Consider the following 12076-nt stretch of genomic DNA (forward strand, 5'->3'; position numbering starts at 1 on the left):
AGGTAATTCTCCAAAAAAAAAAAACTTTATTTAAATTGTGTAGGAAATATTTCGAACTTTTTTATAAAAAGAAATAACAAATTTAAAAAAGTAAAATTAAAAAAAAGGAAAAATGATTAACGCACTACAAATATATCTACATTTGTAAATACTACGGATGTTCATCCCGGGATCCCGGTCTTTTAAAGTCCCGAAAATCCCGGGATTATTTGCCAAGAATCCCGCGATTTTCGGGATTTATAATTTACACCTAATGTTGACCAGTTTTGGCTATATTTCTCTTGTTTTAATATTTTTTTTTTTTATAAATGTCTAGCTCATTATAGTACATATAACACCGTGCGACATTCAATTTACACACAAAAAAATCAATATATTCTCAAAACCATGGGCCAAGTATAGTAAAATTGCCTTTTTTATGTTTTTAAAGGACTTTTCAATTTGAAAAATATTAGTAACTAAAAAAACTATTTGAAAAATTCGGTGCAATGTACTTAGAAAAACAGTGTGGGTATCAAGTTAAAGAGAAAATTCTGTAAAATTAAAAAAGATTAAATTTTTTGGTGCGTAAAGACGGGTATGCATTGAAAATGTCCTTTTAAAATTTTATCCTTCAAATTCTGCAATATTTATTTTTGAAAAAGTCATATGTAATGACTAATATAAACTCGACAACATCCTCGAATTTCGTCCTTCTAACTTTATTAGCTTAAAAAAAAAAACGATTAAAAGGTTTTTCAATACCTATTCGCCCTTGTGAACCCCAAAACTTTAAATTTTTTAAATTCTACAGAAATTTCTCTTTCATTTGGTGCCTACCCATATTTTTATTCTACATTGTACTGAATTTTTTAAAATAATTTTTGGAATTAATCATATCTTTGAAATTATAATTATAAAGTCTTGACGTCAGAGAGAAAAACTAAAATCGCAGTTAAACTATGTAGGGTAATTTAAATAAAAAAAAAAAATACAAAAACAGTTTGAAAGAATCAAGAGGATTCCCGTATTTAACTTAGAAATGGTGGAACAAATTTAAAAAAATAATAGGGTCTATACAAAATAATACCTTTTATTAAAAAAAAAATAAAAGAAGAAATAAACAAAAATGATATTAAAGCTGCATTTTTCAAGTACTCCATTATAAAATGTGTTGTTTTGCATTAGTTTTTTTTTTTTGTTAATTCAATTAATTATTGTGTGAGCGCATTTATTGTTTGGTGCTTTAGTTAAGTTTGTAAATATTTATGTATTTTAAATGTATTTCCCATTAATATGTATACATATATTTTGTTTTTATATTTTATTTTTGCAAACGCACACGCATACATCAAAATGTAGCATGCAATACATAATCGATTTTTATCTTATAAGTATGTATGTATGTACATACACATATTGTTAAGTTTTGAGTTAGTTTTCATGAAAAAATTTGTGGAAGCGGAAAGCTTGAGCGATGTTTCGCGCGCGGAAAGGGGTAACCGTCATCAATTAAGCATACATATGTATATGGTGCTACAGTGAAAATTAACCTTCCTCAGTTTCATTGCGAAAAAAATGCTTCCGACTTTTTTAAGCAAATTTTTCCACAACTTTATAAGGCAACCTCTTCTTTATTGCCTTGCCAAAGTGCATTTCGTTTTGAGTGAAAGTAGGTAGCATTATTTACAATTTTATGAACAACAGGTGAAATTATAGCATTTTTTTTACAAATAGAAAATTCTAATTTTGCCCTGTATTTTTTAGCCATATTATGGAAATATTTTTTTTTTTTTAAGATGAAAGCTGCCGGCAGCGAGGCAACGTAACGTCAAGATATTTGGAAGAACACTCATATTTCTGTGCTTCTAATATAAATTTTTCGTTGATTTCACTTCTTATCACCCTAACGTACCACCCTAATATCAGCAAATTAAAGCCGGAACGGGAAAGCTGAGGTCAATGACGTTTGGAATAAAAAATTTTCTCTTCGAGACAAAAACACCGATATATGATACTTTAAAACACGACTGTAAATGCCGAAGAAATGACTCAATAATGCCTAAATAGACAGCAAATAGAAAAAAAGAGGAGGAGCTGTCTAAGCATGTCATCAAGGGTGCCAGGGATCTGGTGTATAAGCTAGTTATGAAACAACTCGGGGGAATGACGCCTGAGCCGGATTTAAGCGCACGTGAAATTTATTAGATTGTTAGAGGCTGTGCACTGCGATCTTAGGTCTATTGTGAAATTTATTAAATTAAAGTCTTACTCGAAGAAACCACAAGAACTCCACTAGAAAATAATAATTCGACAGCTCCAGGCGAGGCTCTAAAGATGGCAAAATTCTATATGCAAATGAGAGTTTGGGCCGAGGAAATGTACCCTTAGCTTTATCAACAAGTGCGTTTAAGTGAATAAGTGCATAATGCATTGCGACAAAATAATAAGGTCAGTAGTTTAGATAACAAATTTTTTTAGCTGAATCGTAAAAGCGGACTGACTCGAATTTCTGGAGTTTTAGAGTTCAGCTGGAATTGTAAGCGCCGCAAACCATCAATGGACCTCCATCGAAATTCCGCTAAACGCTAAGGACACATACGCACGTTCATGTCGAAGCTGAGTGGAGAGTATTGTTATCCAGTTTCATAGTTCTCCAAAGGATCCACCAAGGACTCTGTAATTTGAGAGCATATAATTCAACAAATATAGGTCCTAGGGTGTTCGATTATTCGCTTTTTTTTCTAAAACCGGGTTTCGCGTTATTAGAAAAACTGCAATTTGAAAAAAACCGGTTCTTGGTTTTTAAATTACGAAACATAAAATGCAAACCAATAAAAACAAAACTTAGTGAAAAGTTCACGTTTGGTCTTACTTTTTGTTATACTTTATTGCATTTTTTATGATTTTATTCGGATTTGTGAAGGGCTCTTGCCGCCGTAGCCGTGTGCTTAGATGTGCCTACTGCCATTCAGGAGGTCCATGGTCCCATTTCTGATCCCAGCAACATAAAAAAAAAATTGTTATTCATACATATATCGGGCACCTCTCGGCAGACAATGGCAAACCTCCGAGTGTGCTTCAGCCATAAAAAAGCTTCCTCGGAGGTGTAGTAAGATCGCTCCATTTGTGTTACAACATCAAGCTGCAGAACACGAATCGGAGGAGAAGCTCGGCCAAACACGTGGAAAAAGTTTAATCAAATATGATATACTGTTCATACCCATATAACCTAGGTCTTAGCATATAATTTTAAACTGGAAAAAGCCTTGAAAACTTCGAAAAACTGAAAACTTTTATTGAGAGTTCAAGATTTGTATGAAATGAAAAAAAAACCGGTTTGTTCGATAAAAAAATCTGTTTTATTCATTATTCGAAAAATCAAGATTAAAAAAAAACTATAGATATCAAAAAAAAAAACTTTAAATAAAGAAAATAACGGACGAGGGCGGGCAATTTTATAAGAGAAGTTTGTAGCCAACAATCCAAAGTACTACATCCCTATGAAAAAGCATTTGTGTTATAACACTAGGACGCGCACCACAAGTTGGAGGAGAAGCTCGGCCAAACAAGCACGACCTACGCAGTAGCACCGATGGACAGTTAGTTAAAGAGAAATATGGAAATTTAAAACCTCTTGGCTATTATTTATTTTATTTTATTGGGTTTTACTTTATATCGTTTAATTTTATTTCATTTCATTGCATAGTCTTATTTTATTTAATTTCATTTCGTTTATTTTTCTTTTAATTTTCATTGTATTTTATATGATTTATTTTTGTTTTAGTTCACAGTAACATTCTTTCATAACTTTGTTTCCACTTGAAGAAGTTTCACTTTAAATTGAGTAATCAATAAACTAAACAAATGCATTGCTTCATACATTTTCATTGCATTGCTTTGAAACCATTGCCTTGGGTGGCTAAGAATGCACTGCATCCAGCTCACGGAAGCTTATGCTTTATATAATCATCGCTCAGCTTTTTTGTGTATGTATATGATTGTATGTATGTATGTATGTATGCAAGTATGTGTTTAGTTTGTTAGTATTGCATGCACGTACACTACTAATACAAATACATATACATACATATTTACTTATTTATATGTACATACATTTATATATTTATTTATTTAGTACACACATTCATAGCAACATGAAACTAATTGCGTTTTCAAGTCTAAAATCGTAAAAAAATTATGTTAATACAATATAAATATATAATATATTTCTTAAAAATTTGTAATGTTTTAAAGTAATGCTTTAAAGTAATTTCGTTTGATGTTTATGTCTCACATTAAAGTTTTTTTTCACATTAAATTGCAATGCTGTTTTTTTTCTCTTTTTTAAATCTTAATTTATTAATTTCCCATGTTTTATTAACTATATTAAATTAATATGTCTAGCAGTTTAGCTGTTTTTGTTTATGTCTTCGTGTGTTTTTTTTAGTGTTTGTTTTCATTTGTAATGTGAATATGTAGAATAAAACAAATTTTTGCGTTGTTAAGAGTTTTTTTTTATTATTATTAAATATTTCTTTAAGACGTTGCTTGCATTTGCTTATATGTATATGTATTTGTTTTGCTTTGCTCTTCTTTGATTTAATTAATATAGTTTTTAAGTGTTTAGTTTTAATGTGTAAATAAAATATATTGCGATTTTGTTGTTTTTGGTTTTTGGTTTTTGTTTTTTTTTGTTTTTTCAAAGTTACTTGTCGTGTACACTTATGTTGCCAGTTAGTCCCTAAAGATGTGTTTCCTCATAATACTCGTAATGTGTCGTCAACCTCAACATTCCGATAAGTTTAGGTATAATTGTATAAATATCTGTATAATTCATTTATTTAGTTATTTATTTTATTTTTTTATTTAACATTTTACGTTTGTTTGCTTTGAAGTTAAATTTTTTATTTGCGTTGGGCGAGTTTTTGTTTAAGTTTAAATATATTCATTAAATATTTTTGTGATATCTTAATTGTAGTACATTGGTGTGTAGGTGGAGGCGGGCTCAATAAGGATCAAAATTTTTCAATTCAAAATACCTTTTTTTTTGTTCCAGTACTTAGACTCCTTGTGCTAGACTTTCTTTAGGAAATGTTAGCATCGACTGATCCATTGGCTGTGATGATAAAATGAAGGGGGAGGTAAGCATCTGTAAAGGACTGAAAGAATAGGAAAACATTTTCGAAGATGGTATTGAAATCTTTAAGAAAAGTTGTAGGGTTGCATTTGGAAACTAAATATTTGGTGTGAATAATTTATTTATCGTCGTTTGGTGTGCAAATCACATATCAGTCAAATGCAAAACCACGTATAAGGTAAATTTCACAAGATAGCAAAAAAAAACTTATTTTCCTCAAAACTTTTGAATATGAACTTCTACTGTAATTATTTACCAATAAAATTTTGTAGCAATAAATAAGCAGTTAACCCTTAGTATGTCTCCTTAGCCCTAAGTATATAGAAGTATCGATGTAGGGTTAATTTGAATATTAGCCGTTAGTGTAAGTTTGTCTATTATCCTTTATTCTTCATCATCATTCTTAATCAATATAATGTATTCATTCTAGCATACTATGTGTCAATGTAAGCTTATCTCTTTCACTTGATGTACATACATAAGTTACTTCGGGAACTTTCCAAAAATGCTGATGCAATAAAATAGGAGTTGTTGAGTGACATTGAACGAGTACGGTCGTTTTCTTTGAAGTAGACTATTACAATTGGGAAATAGGCAAAAATTGAGACGGGATAACGAAAACAATTTTTTTCCTGTGCCACTTCATACGTGGTGTTGCATTTGGCGGATACGAGCTATTGCGCGTCAAGCGACGTTCTGCTTTTGATTCGGATATTCCTAATCGCTTATATTTTAGCAACATTCATAAAATTTACAGAAGTGTCCATAGCCTAACAAATATATTTTTCGCACATTGTCCACTAGGCGTATAAATGAGAAATATTTTAATATTTGTATTTTTTGCTCAGAGAATACTTATCATTTTTTTAGTTGTATTTATTGCCTGGGTAAATAATCGTTATTATCCAAGTTTTATTTTTGCTTAGAAAATAAATGATTTTTTTGGTTTCTTTTCATGCAAACGTACACAGAAAAGGACAAGGATAGAGATAATGGTGGTAATGGGAATAGTTGGTATCTAATGGCAATAGTAGTCGTATTTCTAATGGTAATGGTAATCATAATTGTAATGTCATTTGTCGTTTTTGTATTAAATTTCGTATTTAACTTCGTAGTCGTGTTCTGATTTGTTTTCCCATACGTATTCCTCGCCTTATTCGTATTCGTGTTTTTTTATTCTTGTCTTCAGATACTTAATCGGCCTCTTTTTCGTCTTCGCCTTCGTAATAATCGCTTCCATCTTCGTATTCGTCTCGGTCTTCTTCTTGGGATTTTCTTTTTGCCGTAATCGGTTCGTCTTCGGATTTGTCTTGGGTTTAGCCTTAGTATATATTAGTCCTTAACCGTACGAGTTTTACATATTTACTTTTAATGGCATTTATTTGGCGATTTTTGAGCTAACTACCGCTCCTTAAAGCGGATTCTCATTCTAGTTTTAAACTGAAGTTGATGTCGAGTTAAAAGCTCAAAAGTGTTCAGAACTTTTCAAAGTTGCTCTCCCAGAGAGAGAAACACAGCAATAACCACATGGAAGAAAACTTCTGAACTAGTACGATGAATTCGCCTTTAAGGAAAACACCAAAGGCTACTTTGGCCTTCTAAGCAAAAAAATAAAAAATATTCCAAGCTAAGAAAATAATATTTATTTACTAAGCAAAGAAGTAAAAAACTAGAAAAATTGCTATCATTTGTTCAGCAATAAATAAAACTCAATAAATAATCATTAAAAAGTAGTTTAAAAAAAAGTTATAACCGTTATGGCCGATTCAAAATTAGGCATTAAAAAATTCCCGCGCCACTACTTTTACAAAAATAGTCATTAATCAACCATTAATATTTTTATTGAGGTAATGAAATTACAAATTTTTAATGCCCACATCTGTCACTAAAATTTTTGGTCATGCAGTGCCCAGTGAAAATCCGTCATTATAACCGCATAAACCAATTCTAACCCACAAAAATACTTCCCACCTAAATGTACTTTCAACTCATAAATACTTATGTATGTGTTGTTTATGTACTTACTCAGCGAATCTAGCCGCCGTAGCGGCTGCAATTGGATTTCGTACCGCATGTAAAGCCTGCGAATTTTTAGCTCTTGCGAGTAAAGTCATAACAGTTCGCTTAGTTGGATTCATAGTTGAACGGGGCACACCTAAAAGTGGACGCTTGCGTGCCAGGCCACCGGCTAAAACGAAAATAGAGAGGAGAACCACATCAATACCGCAAATTATATTTTTCACACCCCTCCCCATTGTCCCTTTTATCCCTCCACCACACAGTAACTCACCAATATTGATTGCCTTGACACTGCGCAACGCCGGATGCAACAATGCGCTCGTGGGTGGATCCAACAAACCCAGTGTGGCTGCCATGGGCGATTCAGCATCGCTCGACAACGGTATGCCCGTAGCGTTGTTGGAGTGTTGCGCCGCCGCCGCCGCTGCTGCTGCTGCCGCTGTGTGTAAATCAGCCACTGCAGGCACACCCGCTGATGTAGTCGCCGATGGCTTCAACAAGTTACCAATACTAGCAGCGGCGGTCAATTGATGTTGTAATGCAACTGTCATGGCAGTCGGATGTACTAGTGGGAAGGAATTCACTTTAATTGCCAAATTATTGTGGTTTCTCACTCAGGTATGTGGTTTGTATGCATACATATATGACGGATTGTAATGCGCTAACTTACTTGTTGTTGCTGCGCTAGTGACATTCGTTTTCTGACAAAGCCCTCCTCCATCAGTGCTGGTCGGCAAAAGATTGGTGTGATGATGGGAAGCTGCTACGGCGACTGTAGGATTGGGGCCACGTGTTGACGGCGGCGGTTGGTGTAGTAAATGGTGCAAATTGCGTTGTTGTTGTTGATGTTGGAGTTGTTGTTGTTGTTGGTGATGTTGTTGTTGCTGGTGATGTTCACTACTCAGACTCAACTGTTGTGCATCATTTTTGTCGAGTGTATTGCACTCCATGCCGTTAGGTTCCATCTCCAGCTTATCATCATTCGATGTATCCATATCGGTGACGCCACCACGATTGGGACTATGCTGATCGTCGGTGTAGGTCAAGGATGATGAGGAACTCAGCGCTTGCATTTCCCACATCTGCTCCTGTCGTATGTCGTCGTGATAGTCCTAAAGGGAGTGTAGGGAAGTTTTAGTACAATGGAAGAGCTTTGCTAAATTAAGTAAAATCTAAAAAAATCAACGTTCTATTCGTTAAGCTCAATATTCGGTATCCCAATTGTAGGTCCACTTATTGTGTCCACGGTTGGCCGGACAGCCAGATCAGGCTTAATCATTTATAATTCTAAACACTTTTGGTATGCGGAAAACCAAACAACAAGATTTCAAGAACTATAAACTCACCGGCACCAAAAACCGCCTCACTTCAGCCAACGCATATGCTATGCGTGCATGTGCTTCGGCGGGCGCAGCAAATGTTGAAATTTCTACATGCAAATCCTCGAATAGATGGGCATACCGACTATCACCACTGGCGCGTAATTCTTCTTCTTTTTTGCGATCGCGCATCGATCCGCGACCCAACACTGCCATCTTACACATTGTCTCCTCCTGCAAACGTTTCATAGAATTTCCCTTGGGGCCCAATAATTTGCCGACGAAATTGAACTGAGAGGCAATTAACCGAGGGAAAATTAGTTAAATAAAATGGAAAGAGTAGCTTTGTTCTATTAGTCGTATTTACCTTTGGATGATCTCGCACTGGTACAGCCACCTTAACAGCTACTTTAACCGGTCTGTCTCGTGTGATGTCTAACATTTTGAGTTTTTCTGAAAATAAATGAATATATTTGCGTGCACATTAGACCACTTTACAAGCAAAAAAACAAAAAAAAGAGTTCGCCGCACGCCGCTGAGTGTAAAGGACCTAACCTAGCCTAAATACTTCCTTAGAAGGAGTTTAACGTTTTTTGGTAAGCTTTAATTTACAGACAATTTACAATTAACATTATAGTGATAAAAACGGGAATCTGTTGGGTAAGTACCAGAACCGGGGTACTTGAGATCAATAAACTTTGAAACAAAAAAAAACACTCCTACGCACTATGGTCTTGCGACTATCATTTGCTGGCCAAAAGTCGAGAAGTAACCAAATTGATTTGAAACATAGTTTATGAGGTCGCTGGTTTCAAATATGATGTCAGATTTTCGAAATTCAAAATGGCGGATCCAATATGGCGAAATTGGAAAAAATAAAAATTATTGCAACTTTCTTTCTTAGTAAATTTGTTTGCTTCTCGGAGCATTGATCCATCCTTTGCAAGGCCCCGTAATCAAGGGTTGTGCTGCTAAGTTGGGCGAATCTTCCAAAAGCTGCTATTCAATAACTTCTTTTGTATGGAAAAAGGGTTCACATGCAAATAGATTTTAACAACTTAGAATTTTTGTGAGAAGAAATTAAAAATATTTGACGTTTTTGAGACCAAATAATTTGAAAAAAAAAAAAAAAATCAAATCAGCTGCTCTACTGATACTACCTGTTCAATGTGCCTTGGTACATACTATGTACTTCTAGAAAAACAAAACTGAAGGAAAATTAAAATTCTGACACCATATATTAAGTACGCCTTGTGTATTAGTTTATGTCTGCTTGGCAACTGCCTTTATTATTGAAAACATGCGAGGACATTGATCTTCCAAAATCAAGTGGCAAGCGTCATTTGCGAAACTGTCTGAACATATATTCTATTCCATAGATCTATGCTTCGTGATTTCCAACATTTTCCTCGCCTAATTTTTGCTGCCGATCAGCGATCGCTTTATAATTTTTTAGTTTAGATGTTGGCTCAGTTCGGGATTCAAACCAGAGTCCCACTGAATAATAGTGGCTCGGCGTAAAAAATTTAAAATTTATACATACATACATATGTACATACATATCTAGTTGAATGACTTACCCATACTTTTTGTTGAACGATCCTCTAATGTGCTCATATTTGATTTTGAAACTAGCTCCATAATGTCTGATGCTGCAAAATAGCTGCGTGTAAGAGAAAAAAAAATAAAAAAAACATACATAAGTGCCCGTTAATAGAAAAAGCATCTACATATATATATTAGACTGTATAGCCAAAAAAAAGTCGCGGTTTTTCCACCAGGATTACAAAATCTATTATATTTTAAGACGTCCATCAAAATATTTCGGAAAAATATCAAGATTTAAGTGAGCTGGACCGATTTGAAAATACCTGCAAAAATGGAGTTTTTTATGAATAAAAATAGTTTCTTAAAGAAGTTTTTGAAAAAAGTCCCCTCAGATGACAAAACGGATTAGGCTTAAAAAATCTGCATAAAAATATATTCAACAGAATCGTAATAATGAAATTTTTGATGCTATTTGTTTTCTTTTTTCAAAGATTGATTTACGAAAAACTTAAATAACTGGGCTGATTTAGACTTATGGGATCGGGTAGAAAGGTATTTTCACACTATTTTTATTTATGTGCAAAAAAGTCATTCGTGTCCCAATTTTTGTTTTTCAAATACCAACACATCTTAGTTCAACTTTGAATGATGTTCGTTCATCCTACCTTTCTCTTTCGTCCTCTGAATGAGCTTATTAGTAAAGAAATAAAAAAGGTAAGAAAATACCTTTCCAATGATACCTCACAAGTCTAAATCGGAAGAGTTTAGGTTCAGTTATTCAAGTTTTTCTTATTCCAATCTTTAAAAAAAGTGGAAAAACAGCATCTCATCATTACGATTTTATTTAAATATTTTTATGTAAATTTTTTAAGCTTAAACCGTTTTGCCATTTGAAGGGATTTTTTCAAAAAACATCTTTAAGAAACTATTTTTATTCATAAAAAATTCCATTTTTGGAGGTATTTTCAAATCGGTCCAGCTCGCTTAAATCTTAACATTTTTCCGAAATATTTTGGTGGACGTCTTAAAATATAATAGATTTTATAATTCCAATGGAAAAACGGTACTGATTTTTTTTTGTATGGGTAGTGGTGATGCAGTCTAATATATGTATGTATATAGATGTACCAGTATTTTAAAGGAAACAAAGACAAAAAAATTCGTAGGTTATTTTTATTTATAGTTGGATCCATCATATATATTTTGTGTATTGACATTTAATTTATCTCTTTGATTTGACATGTTAATAGAGTCAAAAGATCACATCAGTAGGAAGAGTACAAGGTTTCACTTACTGACCAGACATTGGCAAAGGGTGCTGTTTTTGTAACATTAAGCCTACTCACGTTAAAAACGGGGGATGAACGAACACCAGCGCAAAGCGTAGCGTAGCGCAGTAATACTGACTAACAAAGGGTGCATTCCAAAACGTCAAAATACAAAGCATCAGTCGCTTTTATTTAGAAACCTCAGTAGATTTCAATGCCAAATGTGCGCAGCCACGATTAGATGCTAGTCGATACTATCGATGGTTGTGACTATCGACTATCGAAACTATCGCTGGCCGGGACTATCGATAGTTTTCCAGCTCTAGAATGCACCCTTTGTTAGTCAGTAAGTGAAACCTTGTACATCTGTATACATACATATATTAGACTGCATCACTACCCATACAAAAAAAAAATCAGTACCGTTTTTCCATTGGAATTATAAAATCTATTATATTTTAAGACGTCCACCAAAATATTTCGGAAAAATATTAAGATTTAAGCGAGCTGGACCGATTTGAAAATACCTGCAAAAATGGAGTTTTTTATGAATAAAAATAGTTTCTTAAAGAAGTTTTTGAAAAAAGTCCCCTCAGATGACAAAACGGATTAGGCTTAAAAAATCTGCATAAAAATATATTCAACAGAATCGTAATAATGAAATTTTTGATGCTATTTGTTTTCTTTTTTCAAAGATTGATTTACGAAAAACTTAAATAACTGGGCTGATTTAGACTTATGGGATCGGGTAGAAAGGTATTTTCACACTATTTTTATTTATGTGCAAAAAAGTCATTCGTGTC

General features: G+C 33.5%; 1 protein-coding gene across 9 annotated transcripts in view; it reads right to left on the reverse strand.

Moving 5' to 3' along the window:
• Positions 1-4614: 4614 nt before the first annotated feature.
• LOC108359043 (pickpocket protein 28-like) overlaps positions 4615-12076 on the reverse strand; it is a 101300-nt gene continuing 93838 nt past the window's right edge. For 7 of the 9 annotated variants that reach the window (XM_017610731.1, XM_017610739.1, XM_017610749.1 and 4 more), the window contains exons 2-8: positions 10038-10120; positions 8825-8910; positions 8485-8748; positions 7809-8250; positions 7410-7721; positions 7145-7307; positions 4615-5141 (exon numbers count right to left, since the gene is read on the reverse strand). In XM_017610731.1, coding sequence (XP_017466220.1) covers positions 5042-5141; positions 7145-7307; positions 7410-7721; positions 7809-8250; positions 8485-8748; positions 8825-8910; positions 10038-10098 — 1428 coding nt within the window. In that variant the 5' untranslated portion in view covers positions 10099-10120 and the 3' untranslated portion in view covers positions 4615-5041. Of the gene's footprint in view, positions 5142-7144; positions 7308-7409; positions 7722-7808; positions 8251-8484; positions 8749-8824; positions 8911-10037; positions 10121-12076 lie in introns of those variants that run through there. The other 2 variants (XM_017610780.1, XM_017610697.1) reach the window with 2 other exon arrangements.

This window comes from Rhagoletis zephyria, unplaced genomic scaffold (assembly GCF_001687245.7).
Source record: "Rhagoletis zephyria isolate East Lansing unplaced genomic scaffold, Rhagoletis_zephyria_1.1 Rzeph_scaffold_00012, whole genome shotgun sequence".
Lineage (NCBI taxonomy): Eukaryota > Metazoa > Arthropoda > Insecta > Diptera > Tephritidae > Rhagoletis > Rhagoletis zephyria.